Consider the following 22,194-nt stretch of genomic DNA (forward strand, 5'->3'; position numbering starts at 1 on the left):
GTATTTTTGGTAGAGATGGGGTTTCACCATGTTGGCTAGGCTGATCTCGAACTCCGACCTCCTGTGATCCACCTGCCTCGACCTCCCAAAGGGTTGGAATTACAGGCGTGAGCCACTGTGCCCAGCCTGAATTTTCTCTTTTTTAAAATAGTAGCCATCCTCATGGGTGTGAGGTGAGAGCTCATTGTGGTTTTGATTTGCATTTCCCTAATGATTAGTGACTTTGAGCATCTTTTCATGTGTTTATTGGCCTTTTGTGTCTTCTTTGGAATGTATGTTCAAGTCCTGGAAATCAGTGTTCATTGGTTTGGCAAAAGCTACTCCTTGGAAACAGAAATCTAACCTTTAGTTTTGGTTGACACATTTGGTGGTGATGTCAGGGACAAATATAAAAATTACCACATATTAATCCAATGTGAGAATAAGTGAACTTCAGTTGAATATTTGAAAACTGAGTACAATACTATTCAGGAAAACTGAATTTTAATCTGAAGTGTAAGTATATAAAAATCTTAATATTCATCATCTGCAGCTCAAAAATCAAAGATTCCCTCACTTTTCAAACTCAGGAACTGAATAAATTTGGACATCAAAGGATTCTTTATCTTTTCTTCTGCTTACATGCATATAAGAAGGAACTTAATAGGTGTACTCTGGTTTTATAACTAGATTTTTCTCACTAATCCTCAGATTGTCCTGGCAATTGACTACATCTATGTATACTTTGGTATTTATGATGAAATTTGATTTTTAGCTGACATGCATAACTTTGATGGTGAGGAGTAGCAGTAATTATGATTTTTATGAGACATTTTACTGTAATTGAAAGGAGTTTTATTTAGTGTAAAATGTGTTTTTTCCATTTACAGGTTTCTGAAGGATTGTCATTCTTGCATAGCAGTGTGAAAATGGTACATGGAAATATTACTCCTGAAAATATAATTTTGAATAAAAGTGGAGCCTGGAAAATAATGGGTTTTGATTTTTGTGTATCATCAACCAATCCTTCTGAACAAGAGGTAATGAAAGTTTTAGTCTTCTAATTTTTGAGGCCAGGGAAATTTTGATTGTATCTGGAATGGACTGGAAATAGGCTATGTGGTACAGTGGTATGTTTAGATGTACAGCTTTATAGAAAATTTCTGGTGTTCATTGCACTTAAGAGTATTCTTCGGCACAATACTACCACAGTAGTTAATGTTACTTGAGAAAAGGATGCAAGAGTTAAATAAATTTAAGAACTATTTGGTTAAATAGGGTTTTTTTTTTTTTTTCCCCTCAGAATGTCAAATACAATAACACATGTGACTCTCTAGCAGTGTTTCCCGTTTATTGGGTCATGGAATATTCTTTATATTCTTTAGGGAGCATAATCATAGCAATAGCAATAGCTAACATTCTTATTGAAGCACTTTTCCACACACTTTTTCTGTACTTATTTAATCCTTACAACTCAATGGGGGGGTATAGGAATAATACAAATAAGTTAAGTAGGCTCAGAGAATAAAAGAACCTGCCTAAATTTAGGTAGATGTAAGTGATAGAGCCAGAATTTGAACACAGCCATTCCGCTTCCAAAGCACCTTTTCTTAATGATTAGGATACGTGCCTATTCATACTTAGAGAAACACTGCATTAAATCAGTTCTGCTTTGTGTTGATTGGGTCTGCATGGCATAGAAGATCCTTGGTGATGTGGCACCTTATGATCCTTGGTGATAGGTTTTTATTATATGTAGTTGTTAGAGGGCCTGTGATTTGACCTAAGATTTGTAAGTTGAGCAGCCATTTTTAAGGTAATCAGAACTAACTAGTATTGGTTGAATATATAGCATGAGTGGGTCAGACACTATGCTAGGTCAAACTTCTACACATTTGTTTAATCCTTACTACAATCTTTTGAACTTTTTGACTAAATCACATAGCTAATTAGTGAAAGAACAAATTTCAAACAACGGTCTCTATCTGAGCTCATACAACTTTTGAAGCCTGTGTATCATAAAACATGAGCCAGACCTTCACATGTTCATATTACATATTACAGTGATAATTTGTCTTCTGGAAGAGACTCCAGTAATCTCAGTTGTAACCATTCTTGTTTCTCAGTTTGTTGCATAAACTTTTTTACATTTGGGGATTTGGGAATTTTGGGATTGAAGATGTGATGGCATTTTTACTTGCATAACCGAGTAGAAATTTAAAGATAGATTGCTACTGCTTGATAGTTGTTTGGTTGAATTTGAAGTAACCCATGTAATTCCTTTTCTTCCTATAGCCTAAATTTCCTTGTAAAGAATGGGACCCAAATTTACCTTCATTGTGTCTTCCAAATCCTGAATATTTGGCTCCTGAATACATACTTTCTGTGAGCTGTGAGACAGCCAGTGATATGTATTCTTTAGGAACTGTTATGTATGCTGTATTTAATAAAGGGAAACCTATATTTGAAGTCAACAAGCAAGATATTTACAAGAGTTTCAGTAGACGGTTGGATCAGGTATTTGCCTATAAATAATTTGCTTGCATTAAAAAATTTATTAAATGTGTCTTTGATTTTTTTCCAAAATGTTTTCAGGAAATTATCTAAATGACATGAGTATCTCATTTTGTTTGTGTAAGATCAGTTTAATAATTTAATATATTTTTATTTTAACAAATTTGTAAGTAACGCAGACTAGGCCAGGTGCGCTTGTTCACGCCTGTAATCCCAGCACTTGGGGAGACCCAAGGTGGGTGGATCACTTGAGTCCGGGAGTTCGAGACCAGCCATAACATGGCTAAACCCCTTCTCTACCAAAAAAACCCAAAAAATTAGCCGGGCTTGGTGGCACATGCCTGTTGTCCCAGCTGCTTGGAAGGCCGAGATGGGAGGATCAGTTGAGCCTGGGAGTTTGAGGCTGCAGTGAGCTGTGATTGTGCCATTGTATGCCAGCCTGGGGTGACATAGTGAGACCCTGTCTCAAAAAATTTTTTGTTTCAAATAAATAAAGAGGACTAGTTGAAGTTTGTTACTAGAACTTTAATCATGGCATTTAAGTAAACATAAATACTGGAACATTTTACTATAGGAATAGAAACAATTTTGGGTATTAAAGATAAGGATTTTGTTTTATAACAATAGAATTCACTATTTGTTTAAACTGTAGTCAGTATATTTGTAGTAAAATATTGAGTAAATTTTTAAATGTTTTCTTAAATGTATATGTCATTTAAAATATTTTATACTCATTTAATGTTATCACTCTTTTGAATAGTTGAGTCGTTTAGGATCTAGTTCACTTACAAATATACCTGAGGAAGTTCGTGAACATGTAAAGCTACTGTTAAATGTAACTCCAACTGTAAGACCAGATGCAGATCAAATGACAAAGGTGAGTACATGTGAATTTCTGCCTAAGACGAAGGGACAAAAAATGAGTTGAAGTAGATTAAGTTTTTGGATTTTCTTTAATTTTTTTTTCCCCCAGAGATCCCTGTTCTGCGATTAAGTTCTTCTAAAGCAACAGTCAGATACAGCCCCAAGTAACCTCTGTATCTTTGAATGTATTAAATATTCAGGTTTGCTTTGAATGTATTAAATATTCAGGTTCAGCTAAGTATGTACACAATTGCTCTGATAGAAAATTAAGATTTCAAATAAGCAGAGTGCTAACAGTCACAATTAAGTAAACAGATATTCTAGACTCCTGGACAATTCGTATTCCTTTATTTCACTCATATAACCATGGATTTTTTTTTTTTTTTTTTAAGACGAAGTTTCACTCTGTCATCCAGGCTGGAGTATAGTGGCACGATCTCGGCTCACTGCAACTTCCACCTCCCAGGTTCAAGTGATTCTCATGCCTCAGCCTCCCAAGTAGTTGAGATTACAGGCACCCACCACCACACCTGGCTAATTTTTGTATTTTTTATAGAGACGGAGTTTCACCATGTTGGCCAGGCTGGTGTCAAACTCCTGACCTCAGGTGATCCACCGCCTCGGCCTCCCAGAGTGCTGGGATTATAGGCGTGAGCCACCGTGCCCAGGCCAACCATGGATTTTAACTAATAACTGGTATTTTTATGCCTTCAAGTTATTTTATTTAATCTTTCAATATTTTAGACTTAGTAAAAAAAGTTTTTACCCAGCCATTTCGCAGGTACAGATTCCAAAGATTTGAATTTTAAAAATAATTTATTTTCCTATTCAGAGTTTTATAATTAGAATATCTAAGGTGATCCTCAGCATTTTGCTAAATGTTTCTGAGTATTTTTTAAACCGTATTGTGACAGTTTCAGATGAGAGAAGTACTTTCAACTTAACATTTATCAAAATACTTTATTTCCTTTTTTTTTTTTAGATTCCCTTCTTTGATGATGTTGGTGCAGTAACACTGCAATATTTTGATACCTTATTCCAAAGAGATAATCTTCAGAAATCACAGTTTTTCAAAGGACTGCCAAAGGTTCTACCAAAACTGCCCAAGGTTTGTTGTTGATAGTTTCTTATTAATAACCAGGATTTTAGAAGTTTAATGTTTATTTTGACTTACTACCATAACTCTTCCAAGGAAATAGTGTAACTTTGCCTGAGGTACCTAAGTGACTATAAAACACTGCCGACTGAAGCCAAAAGTTCAATGGACCTTTTTTTGCATGGTCCAAAAATAAATAGAATAAAAAATTAAGAAGGATACTAACTAGGCAGAGACAGCAGTTGGATATTAAAGGTCAGAAGAAGAGTCCACAAGCTATCATGTGGAGTTCACTGTCTCACCAGCAATTAAAGGGGTACCTCTGTTGATGTAAGCCTTTCCAATTCCTTTACTCCTTTTCTGACTTATTAAATGATGAGTGTAATACAGTTTTTAAAATGTTGGTGAATGCTGAAGAGGAATACTGGTTGGAATACTAATAATTCCTGGTTGTAAAAACATTTCCAGTGTTTAATCTATCAGATATTCGTTGGTTACCTACTGTTTGTCTGACCCTTTACTTACATGCTATGGAGAGTAAAGATGAGGCATAAAATATTGTCCCTGCTTTCAGGCCCTTATAGTAAGTGTAGCTAGGGTTAACATGTGAAACAGTTAACAGTACATGATAGTGTTTATGTTGTGTGATATGAATCATAAGTAATGAAGGAATTAAGAGAGAAACAAACATAGCCATGAAGACTAATTAGGGAAGGTTTCCTACAGGTAGGGTGACTGTGTGTCCCCTTTTACTCATGACCTTTCCAGTATATGCTATTTATCCTTGCATAATTAGCAATAACATCCCATTGTACTCTCAAAATATACCAGTTTCCATCATAAATTGTACGGTCACCTTACCTAAAGAGATTAGAGGTTTCAGACTGTAGTGCTAATTAATACTAAAAACCTGAAATAAATTTTATTTTTTTATAAAAAAACATTTTTGCCTTTCAGCGTGTCATTGTGCAGAGAATTTTGCCTTTTTTGACTTCAGAATTTGTAAACCCTGACATGGTACCTTTTGTTTTGCCCAATGTTCTACTGATTGCTGAGGAATGCACCAAAGAAGAATATGTCAAATTAATTCTACCTGAACTTGGCCCTGTGTTTAAGCAGCAGGAGCCAATCCAGGTATGTTCTAGATATTTTTGTGTATTTATCTACTGTTATTTATGATGGTGACTATCACTGAAAACAAAAGGAATGAATATATGACTTAAAAATAACTGAGGTAAGTGTACGAGACTTTCTTTTCCATTAGTGAGAAAGCCACTTTACATGTTCGAGGCAAACTATTTTTAAAATTATGATTGAGCTTTGCAGTTAAACGTCTATAGCTCTCCGTAAGTTACCATCTTAGAAAATAAACTGCAATGAAATTTTGCATGTGTTACACTGTTCTTTGTGTACTCTATATATACTTTGTAGAAAGTTACAGATTTAGGAAAATAAATACTTATTTTTCTCTTGCACTTTGAAGTATTAGAAGTATTTTTGATTATTTTGTTATTTAAGTCTTTAATATTTAGGTGCTTTTTGCCAGTTGTTTCTCTCCATTTTATTGCTAATAACTACTTCCAGTAGAATAGGAAAATGCTTACAGCACCATGGAAATAATGTATATGTGTATTGTAAGTGAAAAAAGTAATCAGTCTCTCATGTACATGATGTATATTTGCTACATTCAAGGTAATGTTGGATTTAAGAGCAGTAGGGTCACATACCTGGGTTGAACTGTGGCTTCTTTATCTCCTTACTTGAAGTATGACTTCCGTCATTACCATCTTAAAGCTTCTATTTCCTCATTTCTGCAGTGAAAAGGATTGCTGAGATTAAATGAAATTTTCTGGCACATAGCAGATATTGTTACATGTTTGTACCACTGTATAATAATAGCTTATTAGTTATATATCAAGTATCTCATTTAATGGTTTTATGATTCTTTGTAGTCCTTCCCTTGAAAGGAGGGGAACAGAAGCAAGTATGTGGTGGTAAGGCGAGAGTTTCTGTGGATTAGGGAAAGAACAAGTGAGGGAGCGGTAGCCTTTGAAGCAGGATTCCCCTAAATGTTCAAGGTGTCATGAGGGAATGTTGGTGGAGCCACTGTTCCCTAAGCTATGCATCAGTCAAGATAGTACCCTCAGGAACCTATAATCTGAATTCTTATTTGTCTCCATTCCTTTTTCTCTTAGTTGTCCAGTTAAAAATACCTTTTGGGCCAGGTGCTGTGTCCCACGCCTGTAATCCCAGTTCTTTGGCATGCCAAAGCAGGCAGATTGCTTGAGCTCAGGGGTTCAAGACCAGTCTGGGCAACATGGTGAAACCCTGTCTCTACAAACAAATACAGAAATAAGCCGGGTGCCTGCCTGTGGTCCCAGCTACTCAGGAGGCTGAGGTGGGAGGATCACCTGAGCCCTGAGAGGTCAAGGCTGTGGTAAGCTATGATCGCGCCACTGCACTCCAGCCTGGGTGACAGAGTGAGTGAGACCCTGTCTCAAAAAATAAAAAAACATTTTTTTCTTCTGAATATTCTTCCCTGAGTCTTGGCAAAACTAATTTCTGCATAAATAGAAGGGGCAGTATGTTCCTTATAATTTTGGTATGTGGAAGAATGACCAGGGACAACTTAAAAACATTTTTTTCTAAAATTTTTTTGTAAGAGATAGGGTCTTGCTATGTTGCCTTGGCTGGACTCAACTTCTGGGCTCAATCAATTCCCCTGTCTCAACCTCCCAAATAGCTGGGACTGCAGGTATGTGCCACTGTACCTGGTATCTGGAATTTTTTCTTACACTCCTTCTCAGTTCTGTACTTTCTCTTTTTCTCTTGAGCTTCATAGAAGCCAAGTGATGGAATTTACTTCTTTGGGATATCTCACTTTACTGGCTTTTTTCACCCTGTAGCTTTCCAGATAGTTGGTACATGTGGGCAAGTGATGGATTACTGTAGACATGTGAGAGGAGATTAGTCTTTATTTAATTAACATTTAAACTCAGAGCAGATGTTAAATATTGTGCCTCCAGAAATGTAAGAGACTTGATTTGTATGTTTTTGTCTTCCACGCCTTCAGGCTAGCAACATGGTGAGTGTCAAAATATATGAGTTATTCTTTTGAAGAAGCTTTACATTTGGCATATATTGAATCTCTTAAAGATTCCAGGTTTTAATACGTTGTTTCCATTTTCCAAACAGATTTTGTTAATTTTCCTACAAAAAATGGATTTGCTACTAACCAAAACCCCTCCTGATGAGATAAAGAACAGTGTTCTACCTATGGTTTACAGAGCACTAGAAGCTCCTTCCATTCAGATCCAGGTACAGTATTTGATTTGTTTTTCTTTAATGATGATTTTGCTTCTTAAAGCAGAAAAAGAGGCATAAAGTACATTTTGGATTTAAATCATAAAATATGTAACTCAATAGTAAATATATTTATCTTTTGAATCACATTATTGATATACTGTAACTAAAATATATTCACTCCTAACTAATTTAAAGAATCAGTGTATTGTAAGTGAAAAAAGTAATCAGTCTGTCTATGTAATACCTATATTATGAGGTCGATTTGTTGCTTTTATTTATCAGAAATGTACTATTATGGAAGAAGATGTGATATATTGTAGTTTGTATTATTGTATACCTTCTTCTTTCTGCTTCTTTGTAAACTGATAATTATGAACAAAAATTCCAAAGATACATGTACCTTTTTCTTTTCTTTTTTTTTTTTTTTTTTTTTTGAGGCAGAGTCTTGCTCTGTCACCCAGGCTGGAGTGCAGTGGCGCAATCTCGGCTCACTGCATCCTCCACCTCCTGGGTCCAAGCGATTGTCCTGCCTCAGCCTCCCTAGTAGCTGGAACTACAGACACCTGTCACCACACCTGGCTAATTTTTGTATTTTTAGTAGAGACGGGGTTTCGCCATTTTGGCCAGGCTGGTCTCGAACTCCTGACTTCAGGCGATCCTCCTGCCTCAGCCTCCCAAAGTACTGGGATTATAAGCCTGAGCCACCATGCCTGGCCACATGTGCCTTTTTCTCATGAAAACATTGAGTAGGTATTTTCCCATACTCATAATTTTCCTTCATGCTTGGTAACTTAGTTTTCTATGTAGAGATGCTGTTTCTTCTGCAGTGAAGTTAATTTGTACAGCAGGTAGATGGAAAAGCAAACAGTAATTTAGTGTGACCGTTCTTAATGCATGTATAGTCATACTTTTGTTCCACAAAGGCAATCTTAAAACACCATATACTTTGCCAAACTGTTAGTTTTGCAGTCTTTGCGATTAAAATTTTGGTTCTATGAATTCTTTGTCTGAAAGAAATTCCAGATCACTATTAAAAGTGTAATTTAGTTTTTTCACTTTGAAAATACATACTTATGTTAAGAACATCTCACTGCACGATGGTTTCATAGTAAAAGCTTATAGTCTCTGCTAGCATAGACATTTTAATAAAATAGGATTTTTTTAAAAGTTATTTACTCTAAAGCTTTTTTTTCTTAATATGAACCTAATACTGCATATTTAAGGTCACTTTTTGGACTTAATTCAGTCTTTCTCTGCTAAGTTATTTCGTTTGTTCAAGGCTGTAAGGTTGATGTTAACATTTTTTTCCTTATAATTAGATTTGCCTTCTTAAAGGTGAGGGTATGTATGCTGCCTTTGTCCAAATGACATGGATGAGTGGGGAAGGTGTGTCTACCCCTGTTTCTTAGTTCTTTCTAAGGAAATTGTGAATTATAGCCTCACAAAACCTTACCACAGGCTCTTTGCAGCCAAGCTTGTTTTGTATTTAGTGATATTAAAGAAGAGGGAGGGGAAGATTAAGTGATATGAAATTCATTTTTCATTATAGTTAGTTTGGCCAGTAAGTGTCAGCAAGTATTTTATTGAAGTAGTATATAATTCGGATTGACTTTTGTAACTTTGCTAAGTTTTGGAAACCAGCATTTCTTTCTTTTTTTGTTTTTCAGGCTGGAGTGCAGTGGCGCAATCTTGGCTCACTGCAACCTCCGCCTCCTGGGTTCAAGCAATTCTCGTGCTTCAGCTTCCCAGGTACCTGGGATTGCATGCATGGGTGACCATGCCTGGCTAATTTTTTTTGTATTTTTAGTAGAGACAGGGTTCACCATGTTGGCCAGGTTGGGGAAACCAGCATTTCTGGTACCATTCAGTGTAAGTCTTTAGTCACGAAATTAGCACTGCTTAGTTGATAAAGCATATCTAAACAATTAGGAGAGTCCTAGAGAAAGCAAGAAATAAGAAATCTTTTCCTCAAGGTTCTTACAAATAGTAGGCTAGAAAGTAACATCTGCAATTCATTTTTAAATGGAAGTCTTTAAAGTTAAGTTTGATTAGAAATATTTAAGAGGCTAGAGATGGTTCTGAAAACATTTGTACAGGCAGAAGATGGTTTGCAAAAGGTAGAGTTCTTAAAAAGAGGCATTATAAACGTATATCAGACACAATTTTTGAAAATTGATTTACCTTTTAAATGGATATTGAAGTTATCTTCATCACCTCCACCCACCCATTATAAAGTGTAAAATAAGCAGAAGTTTCTGAGAATTTGCTAATTAGACTCCTTTGAGGTTTGATTTTGTGTTTTTCAATGTCCTGTTATTAAATTCCTCATCCTGGGCTGGGTGCCGTGGCTCATGCCTGTAATCCCAGTGCTTTAGGAGGCCAAGGCAGGGGGATCACCTGAGGTCAGGAGTTCGAGGCCAGCCTGGCCAACATGGCAAAACCCCGTCTCTACTAAAAAAAAATACAAAAACTAGCTGGGTGTGGTGGCAGGCACCTATAATCCCAGCTACTTAGGAGGTTGAGGCAGGGAGAATTGCTTAAATGTGAGAGGCAGAGGTTGCAGTGAGCTGAGATCGTGCCACTGCACTCCAGCCTGGGCGACAGAGTGAGACTCCATCTCATAAATAAATAAATAAAAGTTCCTCATCCTGTCTCCTCTTTGGGAGAGAGCTCTCTCCTACATTAGCTAAGTGATTTAGACAGAATTTAAGATTTGCCTCTTTGTAACGTCCTGCTCTGAGTTTGATTGGATAGCATGGCACTTTCCAGTCGCTTTTTAATAATACAGGTGTTAGGGGGTCCTTTCCTATAAGTCTGCCTGTCTCTGTCTCTCTGTCTTAAAGTCTGATCTTCTATAAGGAAGCTCCTTATGGGAATATAGGAACGTAGTGTCCCACTGACTCCTTACCCTTGCCTATTCTTTTCTCCCAAATGTGGTCCTTAATTAATTAATTAATTAATTTATTTTTGAGACAGGCTTTCACTGTGTTGCCCAGGCTTGAGTGCTGTGGCCCAGACTTGAGTGCAGTGGCACAATCTTAGCTCACTGTGGCCTTGACCTCCCATGCTGTCTCAGGCTCAAGTGATCCTCCCTCAGCCTCCCTAGTAGCAGGGACCACAGGAACACACACCACCATGCCTGGCTCTTTTTTAAATGTTATCAGTCACTTAATTATTAATAGTTCTGAGTGGATGCAAACAATTAACTCTCTTACATTTGCCTTTTGGAAGCCTAAGAATAAGTTAAAGCAAATAAAATATATCCAGTGTTCTAATAACAGATTCTTAGTAGTTAATTTATTTCTACCATCTAACTATAAATGGATGTCTTGAAGTTTGCCTGGTATTTTCAGTAGTATCCTTCCTAATTCACATTTGTGCTTCCATTTTCCTCAGTGATCCCTTCTCCTATGCTTTGCTACAAGGATCATCTCTCATAACGTGCCTGAGATGTGTGCACTTCAGCCAGTTAGTTCTCAAGCCATTTCTTCTTCTTTTCATTTTCTCATTTGGTTCGCTAGCCCCCAATCTTCCCTCCGTTTTCCTGTTACTCCCAGAATTACCAGTTATCATTTCTACTATGGTACCACATTAGTTAACAAGAATCTTTAAATCTTTTTTTCCCCATTTCTGAGTTATGCTTGCTTTAAGTTTCAGAATTTGGAAGTACTTACAAGTACAAAAAAAAATATTAAAATTCACTTTCACAGATGACTATGGTTAACATTTTCAGATATATCTTTCTAGTCTTTTTTCCTAAGCCTGTAGATAGACACAGGTGCCTACACATTTTAGAACTTGGGATTAGGTACAGTAGCTCACACCTGTAATTTCGGCACTTTGGAAGACTGAAGTGGGAGGATCCCTTGAAGCCAGGAGTTTGAGACCTGCCTGGGCAACATAGTGAGACCCTGTCTGTACCAAAAATAAAAGATGATAAAATTAACCAGGCATGGCGGTGCGTGCCTGTAGTGCCAGCTACTTGGGAGGCTGAGTTGGGGAGGAGGATCACTTGAGCCCAGGAGGCTACAGTGAGCTATGAATTTGCCTCTGCACTCCACCCTAGGTGACAGAGCAAGACTCCCCCCCTCAAAAAAAAAAAAAAAACAAGAAATTTTTTTTTAAATTGGGATTATATAATACTCTGTCCTCAATTTTCTTCTCAAAATTATTAAACACTCTTAAGGCCAGACTCTGGTTCATGCCTGTAATCTTAGCACTTTGGGAGGCCAAGATGAGAGGATCGCTTGAGCTCAGGAATTCGAGACCAGCCTGGGAAACAGGCTTTGTGAGACCTTGTCTTTACAAAGAATTGAAAAATTATCTGGACGTGGACCAAGGCAGGTGGATCACCTGAGGTCAGGAGTTCAAGACCAGCCTGGCCAAATGGTGAAACCCCATCTCTACTAAAAATACAAAATGTTAGCTGGGTGTGGTGGCATGTGCCTGTAATCCCAGCTACTCGAAAGGCTGAGGCAGGAGAATCGCTTGAACCCAGGAGGCGGAGAATTCAGTGAGCCAAGGTTATGTCACTACACTCTAGCCTGGGCAACAAGAGCAAAACTCTGTCTCAAAAAAAAATAATTATTATAATAATAATAATAATTAGCTGAGCGTGGTGGCATGTACTTGCAGTCCCAGCTACTCAGGAGACTGAGGCCAGAGGATCGCACAATCCTGGGAGGCTGATGCTGCAGTGAGCTATGATTGTGTCACTGCACTCCAGCCTAGGTGACAGAGCAAGGTCCTGTCTCAAGAAAAAAAAAAATTTAAACACTCTTTTCAATGTATTTTTTAAAAAAGTGTTTGTATTTTACCATATGGATATATGTAACAGCTAAGAGAATTACTTGAGAGGAGTATTTTTACATGATTTCATACTTGATTTTCTCTTGTTATGAAAGATAGCAAAACTTATGTGTTCTTGTTATTTAAACATAAATGAGGACTTGTGTTATCAAAGAAAGAGATTAAGAATGAGATCAGGGAGTTTGGGTATTATGCACTAGTTATTATGACCTAGTATGACTTTGAGTAATGCCTTCTGAGCTTTTTTTCTCAGCTGTAAAACTGAAAAGTGATTATAACTATACATCCATTTTTCAAAGAGTTATTGAAAGGACCAAATAATACATATGAAAATTTATTTCAAACTATATGACAGTTTAGCCATGCAAATGCAAAACTTTATAATATCTGAGAGAAAAGATGAGTCTTTCCCTAATATTGATTCAGTTTATTTTCTTGATAGGAACTCTGTCTAAACATCATTCCAACCTTTGCAAATCTTATAGACTACCCATCCATGAAAAATGCTTTGATACCAAGAATTAAAAATGCCTGTCTACAAACGTCTTCCCTTGCTGTAAGTAATTGCATATTGATTTTTGTTTTTTTTTTTTCACTTGTTAGTGCTTTAAATCATTTTCTTATTGCTTAATAACCCTTTTATAGAATTCTGATGTATTTCATCTTGGCTGTAGATAACCTGTATATAGTACTATAAAAATGAGCTGTTTTCTTTGATACATAATTTATAATATTGCATTCCTAACCTTACTTGCTGTCTCTTTACTTTGCGTGCTTCAGTAAAAAAGTTGGGTGATTATTTTTTTCTTAATCCTTTTCTGCTTTAACTCAATTTATTTTGTTGTTAGTTTAAAAATATGAGAGTTTAACTTGGTATCTAAGCCTAAAAACTTGTTGAATAGTTTCCTTTTATAAATAGCCTTTATTTTTAGTTATTGGTCTCTAAATTTCTTATTTCTCACTGACTTGCTTACTTTTTAAAAAAGTAGAGTACAATAAAGCAATAAGTTAATATGAATACAAGTAAGAGAAACAGTTGTACTAAAAAATGTAGACCAAGGGAATAGTTGCCTTCTTTGAATACAAAATTTTAACATTCAGTTACTTGTTAGTCAAGGAAGGTAGAAGTGATAACGAAGTTTTCATTATCTCATATTGAAAGCAATAAATGTCCCCAACCTTTTCTCTAACACTAAATATAATAGTTTATCACATGGATATTTCTTTATAGAAGTAATTTTGAATGCTGTCTTCAAAATAGCAGCTTTAAAGAGGGAGAAATGTTCTCTTTTGCCTAACCAGTTCTTTATATTGATTTTTGATAATGGGCATATTATTAAATTTGCATTTTGTAAAGCTAGTTCTCTGGAGATCCCATCTTTATCTGATGGAATGTGAATTTAAATAAAAATAAACAGCTTAATAAAATTATAGGCAAAAGCAATTTGAATGATATGATTTTATCTTATAGCCATTGAATCTATTTTAGTTCATGTTTCTTGGTCGAAAGGCTTTGAAATGGAAAATGTAACATCAAAGTAGAAAAACAAATCATTACTGAAACAAACAAGCGTGAAATGAAATAAAGTCAAGAAGCTTTAGTTCTCATTCTCACTTTGTTACTAACAACCCCTGTGACCTTGAAAAGTCACTGTGCCCCTCTGAGTCTTTTCAAAACATCATTAAAAATAGCTGTTTTTGTTGAAATTCTCAATTTTATGATTGAATTTTCAAAATAGATGGTAGTAATATAAAGCTTAACATTTAGTTTTCAAAATGCCCTTTAGAAGATGTTATAATCATGCTATATGCCTTATTTTATGGCAGCATAAATTTATTTTAACATACATTTTCTCAAAGTACATGTTGTAGGCCGGACATGGTGGCTCATGCCTTTAATCCCAACGCTTTGGGAGGCTGAGGCGGGTGAATCCCGAGCTCAGGAGTTCAAGACCAGCCTGAGCAACACAGCGAGACCTCATCTCTACTAAAAATAAAAAAATTTAGCTGGGTATGGTGGCATGGCGGGAGGATCACTTGAGACCAAGAGGTTGAGGCTGCAGTGAGCTGTGATTGTGCACCTAGCCTTCCAGTCTAGGTGTCAGAGCAAGCACCCCTACCCCCCAAAAAACAACAACAAAAAAATCCAAAACCAAAGCAAAACAAGAGTACCTGTTCTAGTTCAGTTCTGAGCATATGCAGGGGTATGTGGAAATGGGAAGCATGGATACTTAAATGATGTGAATTGCTGCCCAGTGATATTTATGTTTCTTTTAAAGATGCCAACTGGTCCTTAAGGCATGTTGTTTACAAGAAGTTGTAATGAATGTAATTATATTTAGAACAGTAACTAGGAGTGGATTTATATTTTATATGTCACCTTTTAAGTGGATTTTGGATAGCACTTTTAGTGCTTCTGCCTACCTTCAGAGTGGCAAATAGGAATTCCTAAATTGTATTCATAGTCCTATATCTCTAAAAGTTTAAAATTCTAATTAGGAAATTCCTGAATCATGAGTTAGAATTGTATCTTAACACTCTTCCCTGAAAATAAAATTTTTAAAAATTCTACAGAGTTAGGTAAAATGCTCCAAGAGCTATATTTATTCATTACTTACACGACTAATATTTTATATATCATAAAAGTAAATAAGTATTTTCAGTTTTGCTTAATATATATATATCTCAGTAGAATGCAGCTGTTCCTTTTATAAAACTGATTATAAGTAGAGCATTCAGATACCTTTTTGAATTTATAATATCTCTTGTGTTTGAATTTCAGAAAACAATTGTATGCTATTTTTTAGAAATGGAAAATTTTCCCCATTTTTCCTGTAGAACTATGGTGCTTTTTTAGCTAACAAAATTATTTTCTGCCTTTCTTGTTTAACTTTTTTTTGAAAACTGGAGTTTTATTAATACTGTGGTCCTGACTTAAAGATATTCTATCTTAAGAAATTCCAAATAGAAGTAGGGTATGATGTATTTATCAAATAGTCAAGTGAATATGGAATTTTGATAAAAGCTTCTAAATAAGAGGTCTTAATAACTGTGTATTTATAAATAGAAAACAAATATATGGATACCTTCACATGTTAAAATATTTAGTTTAAGAATGAACGAACCTAACTTAGAGTAAAATACTGGAATGTGGGTGAACTTGATCACTTGGTGCAAAGAATGTAGTCCTTTTTATTATTCAAATGTCCCCAAAGGAGTGTTCTTATGATAGTAACACATATGTAGTAAAAGTTTCTCAAATCCTAATCACTTTAAAATGTTACAAAATTGTAGTCATTCCTTGTCTTTATCTCACTGGTGACCTGGTAAAGCAGTCATAAATTCTTTTTGAGACAAACCAGGAAAATTAGTAAATAAGTGAATTTCCTATGTTCATAAAGAATGAGAGCCTCTAAATCTACTTTTATTCTTGAGACTTTAACATATTTATATGAAGATTAAGTTTGCACTTAAATATTTTGTTCTAGATTTTGAAAACTTTAAATGACTAATGCAATTTACCTTTTTTAATAGGTTCGTGTAAATTCATTAGTGTGCTTAGGAAAGATTTTGGAATACTTGGATAAGTGGTTTGTACTTGATGATATCCTACCCTTCTTACAACAAATTCCATCCAAGGAACCTGCGGTCCTCATGGGAATTTTAGGTAGCTGAAAATTTAATGTCATTTGATGCTGTTTTATCATGCAAATAAATTTTCCAATCTATAAAACCATTATACTCTCCTTTCGTGTATACAGCATTTCATAATTGAAGAATGATGAGATAAATATCATAATACAACTTTTCTCTTTAAGTTTAGCAAAAGCAGTAGAATCTTGATATTTATAAAGAAATAAGATGTTTAAGAATTCTAGCTTTACAAATATCGTGATAGTGTGTAGTTTTCCCCGTAAAGTGGTGCAAAGTGAGAGAGGCAAACAAAGCTACTAGAAATGCTGATACTGGTTTTAGTAGTAATACCTGAGGTTTATTTGATACTCAGTTTATAAGAGGCAAAGTATTTTCTCTGCATTACCTTATTTTGTTCTTCCCCAAATTCAATGAAATAGGCACTATTGTTTCTATTTTACAAGGAAACTGAGGCTCAGAGGTGTGAAATAAGTGATTCAAGATCATGCAAGTGATAAGTGGTAGGAGCTGGTTTACTAATATATTTTGTGGCTGACATGCTGATGAAGTATGTTAACCTTATAGGACATTCTGTACTATCAGCATAATTACAAATTACTAAGAAACTCTGAAATCATTTATATATAGTTAAAGTTATGAAAGTCCAATCTGGAAATGCCAGGGGTCTGCTGCACTATAACAGGCATAGGTAAAAAGTCACTAAAACATTAACAAGTTCATTTTTATTTAATTAAAGGTTGTTAATTTTTTTTTTTTATTTTTATTTTTTGAGATGGAGTCTCGCTCTATCGCCCAGGCTGGAGTGCATTGGTGCCATCTCGGCTCACTGCAACCTCCACCTCCTGAGTTCAAGCAATTCTCTGCCTCAGCCTCCTGAGTAGCTGCGATTACAGACACCTGCCACCACACCTGGCTAATTTTTTTGTATTTTTTGTAAAGACAGGGTTTCGTCATCTTGGCCAGGCTGGTCTTGAACTGCTGACCTTGTGATCTGCCTGCCTCGACCTCCCAAAGTGTTGGGATTACAGGCATGAGCCACCATGCCCGGCCTGGTTCTTTGTTAATATTTAAGAAAAACTATATTATTCATCCATGTATTCTTAACACCTAATGTAGTGCTTGGCCTGTAGAAACTGCTCAGTATTTGTGGGAATGGTTAGGAAGTATTTATTGTGGACCTCTGTAGACATAGAAGGTACTCTAGGGATATTGCATGAATCTTTTGTGCAGAAAGAAGTTTGTCTTCTTGGCTGGGTGCAGTGGCTGACACCTGTATTCCCAGCACTTTGGGAGACTGAGGTGGGCAGATCACTTGAGCCCAAGAGTTCAAGACCAGCCTGAGCAACATGGCAAAACCACGTTTCTACTGGAAATACAATAATTAGCTGGGTGTGGTAGCATGTGCCTGTAGTCCCATCTACTTGGGAGGCTGAGGTGGGAGAATCACATGAGCCAGGGAGGTTGAGGCTGCAGGGACCCATTATCGTGTCCCTGCATTCCAGCATGAGCAACAGGGCAAGACCCTGTCTCAAAAAAAAAAAAAAAAAAAAAATGTCTTTTTGAGCATGAGTTTGGCATAGTAGAAATTCAAGCCCTGGCTCTAATCCTGGCTCTGTCAGTTCCTGAGGTGACTTTGAAAAGTTTATCCAATGAGGATGAGACTAACGTCATTTTAGGATTCTTGTGAGACTTCACTGAAACAAAGGGAAAGTAACAAACACAGTGCTCAGCAAATATGCATTTAGTCAGTGCCCAATAAAGTTACCCTTTGGATATGTAAGTCATGTGCACATTAACAGAATAATGGCGGATGGTATTTCACAAAGCTTTGGATTATGTACAAAACACTTAGAACTCAAAGGCATTCAGAGAATGAGGAGGAAGTGTACTCAGTTTACCAAATGAAGACTTTGTGGATAGATGTAACAAGTGGAGTATTGAAGATTGAGTAAATAGGTGAGACAATAGGGAAGGATTTTGTGGAGTTGAATTCAGTCATTAAATTTCAGACATGTTGAGTTTGATTTGCTAAAGAAGTGGATAAAGGTGTAGGACTTATATTTTGACTGTACCTATACTTACACCCTTTAAAATAGATACCTTGAGTATGATTTCTGAAGTATATATTTAGATGTTTCAGAATAAAAGGCCATTCTGTAACTTTACTGCTGCACAATAAGAATTGAACGTGGTTCTGATAAGCTTCTAATGTTATGCTGTCATTAAATGTGCTCCTAAACCAGAAGAACACAGGGTAAATATGTCGTGGTATTTAAATCTGGCCTGATGATAAAGGCTGAAATCATTCTGATTCATATGTAAGAACATCATTATTCTAGGCATTGATTGGGAAAAATTTGTACTACACAGATTATCAAGGGATTTTATATACATATATTATTTTCATGATTTCTATGAATTGATGGTGTTAACTTAGGAATTTGTCACATTCTTTTCTATCAGGTATTTACAAATGTACTTTTACTCATAAGAAGTTGGGAATCACCAAAGAGCAGCTGGCTGGAAAAGTATTGCCTCATCTTATTCCCCTGAGTATTGAAAACAATCTTAATCTTAATCAGGTAGGAGTATTTTTGTGCTTTATTCATTTTATTGAGCTTACTGTTTTCTTGGCATTAGATATATAAATATATTATAAAGATTGGTTAAAAAAAAAAAAAAAGAAAAGAAAAGGTAGGGGTAAAATATGCCACAGAACTAAATGAAGAAAGTTTGTGGGGTGACTTCATTGGTAAGTAGTAAATGAGCAGGATGTTGAAAAATATGTAGGATTTGGGACTACTTTAAATCTAGGGCTGGGAAATTGACATGAATGAAGAACAAAGTTATAGAATGTGTTTGGGGAGTATATTCATTATTGATTGATTGCTACAGAACAAACACCACAAACTTAGGAGTTTAAAGCAACACACATTTATTATCTCACAGCTTCTGTGGGTCAGGCCAGGACATGGCATAGTTGGATTCCCTGCTCAGGGTTTCTCACAGTGCTGTCTATAGTCAAGAACTTGGGGCTCATTCAAGGCCCAGCTACAGAGTGATCTGCTTCTCAGTGCACTTACATGGTTTTTGGCAAGCTTCGGTTCCTCTTGGGCTGTTGTGCTTAGGGCCTCCATTCTTAGCTATTAGCTGGATGCCACTGTCAGTTCCTAGCCACGTGGGCCTTTCCAACATGGCAACTTGTTTCATCAAAGCCTGCAAGAGAGAGTCTGCTAGCAAGACTGAAACTACAGTCTCTTGTAATCAAGGAAGTGATTTCCCATCACCTGTGCCATAGTCTGTTGCTTTAGAAGCAAGTCACAGGTTCAGCCCACACTCAAAGATAGGGGATTCCACAAGGGCATGAATGACAGGAGGAAGAGATAATTGGGGACCATTTTAAGAGTCTATATACCACTTGGAAGGAATAATTCAATTTGATTGGGAGATATATATAATACAGTAGGAGAATAATGGGAGAAAGGTACATTGAGACTAGAATAGGTAGACTTAAAATGTCTGTCTCGTTTAGGTATTTGAACTTTCAAGGTGTGGTAAATGTTTGAGCTAAGGAATAATGTGTCCAAAGAATACTGTGGAATTGTCTCTCTGCATACCTCTATCGCTGTTTGTCACAGCTGTGTTCTTATGTGACTGATTCTTCCTAAAGATTAGAAATTCCTCAAAGGTTATTAGAGCTTATTCTTCATTATAGCCCCAGCACTTAGTGCAATGACAGAACCAAAAATATTTATTGAATTGAGAGAAAATTGAGGTATAGAGTAGATGGGTCATTTTTATTCACAGCAGAACTAGTATTTAATGAAATATAATGGAAAAGCCTGAGTTGGGTTACTGTTTAACTGAGAGCATCAGAGATGGATAGGCAGGGAGGATTTAGAACCGAAAGTGAATTACAGCAATGAGGGAAGCAGAAAGCTGGAAGTTGAGAGCTTTTGGCATTGGGGAGAGTGCTGAGCGAGCAGAGTTTTGGGAGGCAGAGAAATTTATAAAACTAATCAGAACAAACATTTCATTTGAAGTAATAGGGTAAGTCTCTGTAAATTAGTTCCTTGGTTTTATTGTATTTATTTATTTTTTTTTTTGAGATAGAGTCTCGTCCTGTCACTCAGGCTGGAGTGCAGTGGTGCAGTCTCACCTCACTGCAACCTCCGCCTCCTGGGTTCAAGCAATTCTCATGCCTTACCCTCCCTAATAGCTGGGATTACAGGCGTGAGGCACCATGCCTGGCTAATTTTTGTGTTTTTAGCAGAGATGGGGTTTCACCGTGTTAGCCAGGCTGGTCTCAAACTCCGAATCTCAAGTGATCTGCCTGCCTTGGCCTCCCAAAGTGCTAGGATTACAGGCGTGAGCCACCACGCTCGTCCCCTAGATTTTAATTTTTGGTTTGGTAATTTCTTCGTATCTTGGATAGCAGAGTTGAGGTTAGGGTGGGCAAAGAAGGGAGATGGTGAATATTGGGGAGGAATAGGATAATATGCCTAAAACAGTCTTCAACTTTTTGTCATTTCTGTTCTTAGTTCTCATATTTCTGATTTAGTGTGTTTTTAAATATTCCCAAATGCTTATTTTAGGATATGTAGGCTCACTCCTGTCATCCCAACACTTTGGGAGGGGAGGGTTAGGTGGATCACTTGAGCTTAGGAGTTTGAGACCAGCCTGGGCAACATGGTGAAACCCCATCTCTACAAAAATACAAAAATGAGCCAGGTGTAGTGGTGTGCGCCTGTAGTCCCAGCTACTAGAGGGAGCTGAGAGAGGAGGATTGCTTGAGCCTGGGAGGCGGAGGTTGCAGTGATTTGAGATTGCACCACTGCACTCCAGCCTGGATGACAAAGCAAGACCCTGTCTCTAATTCCATTTGAAATGTTGTGTTGACTTACTTCAGCTTAGTGTTTGTTTTTGTTTTGTTTGGGGGGTGGCTGTTTTCATCAACAAATACATTGATTCATATCTTCTTGTATTTTACAGTAGTTTAGCATGGATGTGGTCTGCCTTCCCATTTGTTTCATGTCAGGGTTTCTAATTTAAGACTGCCTTCTTAGTTCCTTTCTGATTTAAGATGATTTAAGTATATTATACATGAAGTGACAAAGTAAGTAACTTAGGAAAATACATTTTCAACATTTGAATAAAAAACAGCAAATGCCCTGCAGCAGTCCACTGAATAATCAATAACTTGTGTTTGAGGGGGGTTCCTAAGACCACTCCCAGAATGGATGATTCAGTAGAAGGACTCACAGGACTCAGCATAGAGTTATGCTCAGGCTGTGCTCTATTATGGTGAAAAAATATAAAGCAAAATCAGGCAAGGAAAAAGGTTCATAGGACAAAGTCTAGGGAAACCAGGCACAAGCTTCTAGAGTCTTTTCCCAGTGAAATCACGTAGGATTCCCCTTGTAATGACTTGTGATAATCTGTGTGAAATGTTGCCAACCAGGGAAACTCATTAGAGATTCAGTGTCCAGAGTTTTCAATGAGGGCTGATGAAGTAACACCCTCTGCCTGGCATGTACTCAAATTCCAAACTCCCAGAAGGAAAACAAGTGTTCAGCATAGAACATATTCTTTGTACAAACAGTTTAGGCAAGTAAGCCACTGTTACCGTTAATAATAGAACCTTTCTGAAATCTGAGTTCCCAGACACCAGCTAAAGGCCAATTTTGGAAGCAGGATTTTTCAAGGATAGCAGTTTATGCCTACAATGTTAACTCTTTCCTGCACAAACTACATTTAACAATATGGATGAATCTCACAAACATGTTGAGTGAATGAAGCCAGGCATAGACGAGGATCTGCTGAATGATCCATTTATGTAAAGTACAACAGTCTAAGCTATGCTGCTAGAAGTCAGAATAAAGTTTACTCAAAGGGTGTGAGGGTGAAAAATGACTGGAAGCGGATATAAGGAAGCCTCTGGGATGTTGACAACGATTTTGCTTTGTTTTTGT

General features: G+C 36.6%; 1 protein-coding gene across 4 annotated transcripts in view; it reads left to right on the forward strand.

The window, feature by feature from the left end:
- The window catches only part of SCYL2 (SCY1 like pseudokinase 2), a 73,204-nt gene that overhangs the window by 41,896 nt on the left and 9,114 nt on the right, over window positions 1-22,194 (forward strand). For all 4 annotated transcript variants that reach the window (XM_037996656.2, XM_008004368.3, XM_073021029.1 and 1 more), the window contains exons 5-13: window positions 870-1,019; window positions 2,275-2,496; window positions 3,254-3,370; window positions 4,340-4,465; window positions 5,411-5,587; window positions 7,649-7,771; window positions 13,011-13,124; window positions 16,103-16,235; window positions 18,686-18,804. In XM_037996656.2, the coding sequence (XP_037852584.2) occupies window positions 870-1,019; window positions 2,275-2,496; window positions 3,254-3,370; window positions 4,340-4,465; window positions 5,411-5,587; window positions 7,649-7,771; window positions 13,011-13,124; window positions 16,103-16,235; window positions 18,686-18,804 (1,281 nt within the window). The remainder of the gene's footprint in view (window positions 1-869; window positions 1,020-2,274; window positions 2,497-3,253; window positions 3,371-4,339; window positions 4,466-5,410; window positions 5,588-7,648; window positions 7,772-13,010; window positions 13,125-16,102; window positions 16,236-18,685; window positions 18,805-22,194) is intronic.

Source organism: Chlorocebus sabaeus, chromosome 11 (assembly GCF_047675955.1).
Source record: "Chlorocebus sabaeus isolate Y175 chromosome 11, mChlSab1.0.hap1, whole genome shotgun sequence".
Lineage (NCBI taxonomy): Eukaryota > Metazoa > Chordata > Mammalia > Primates > Cercopithecidae > Chlorocebus > Chlorocebus sabaeus.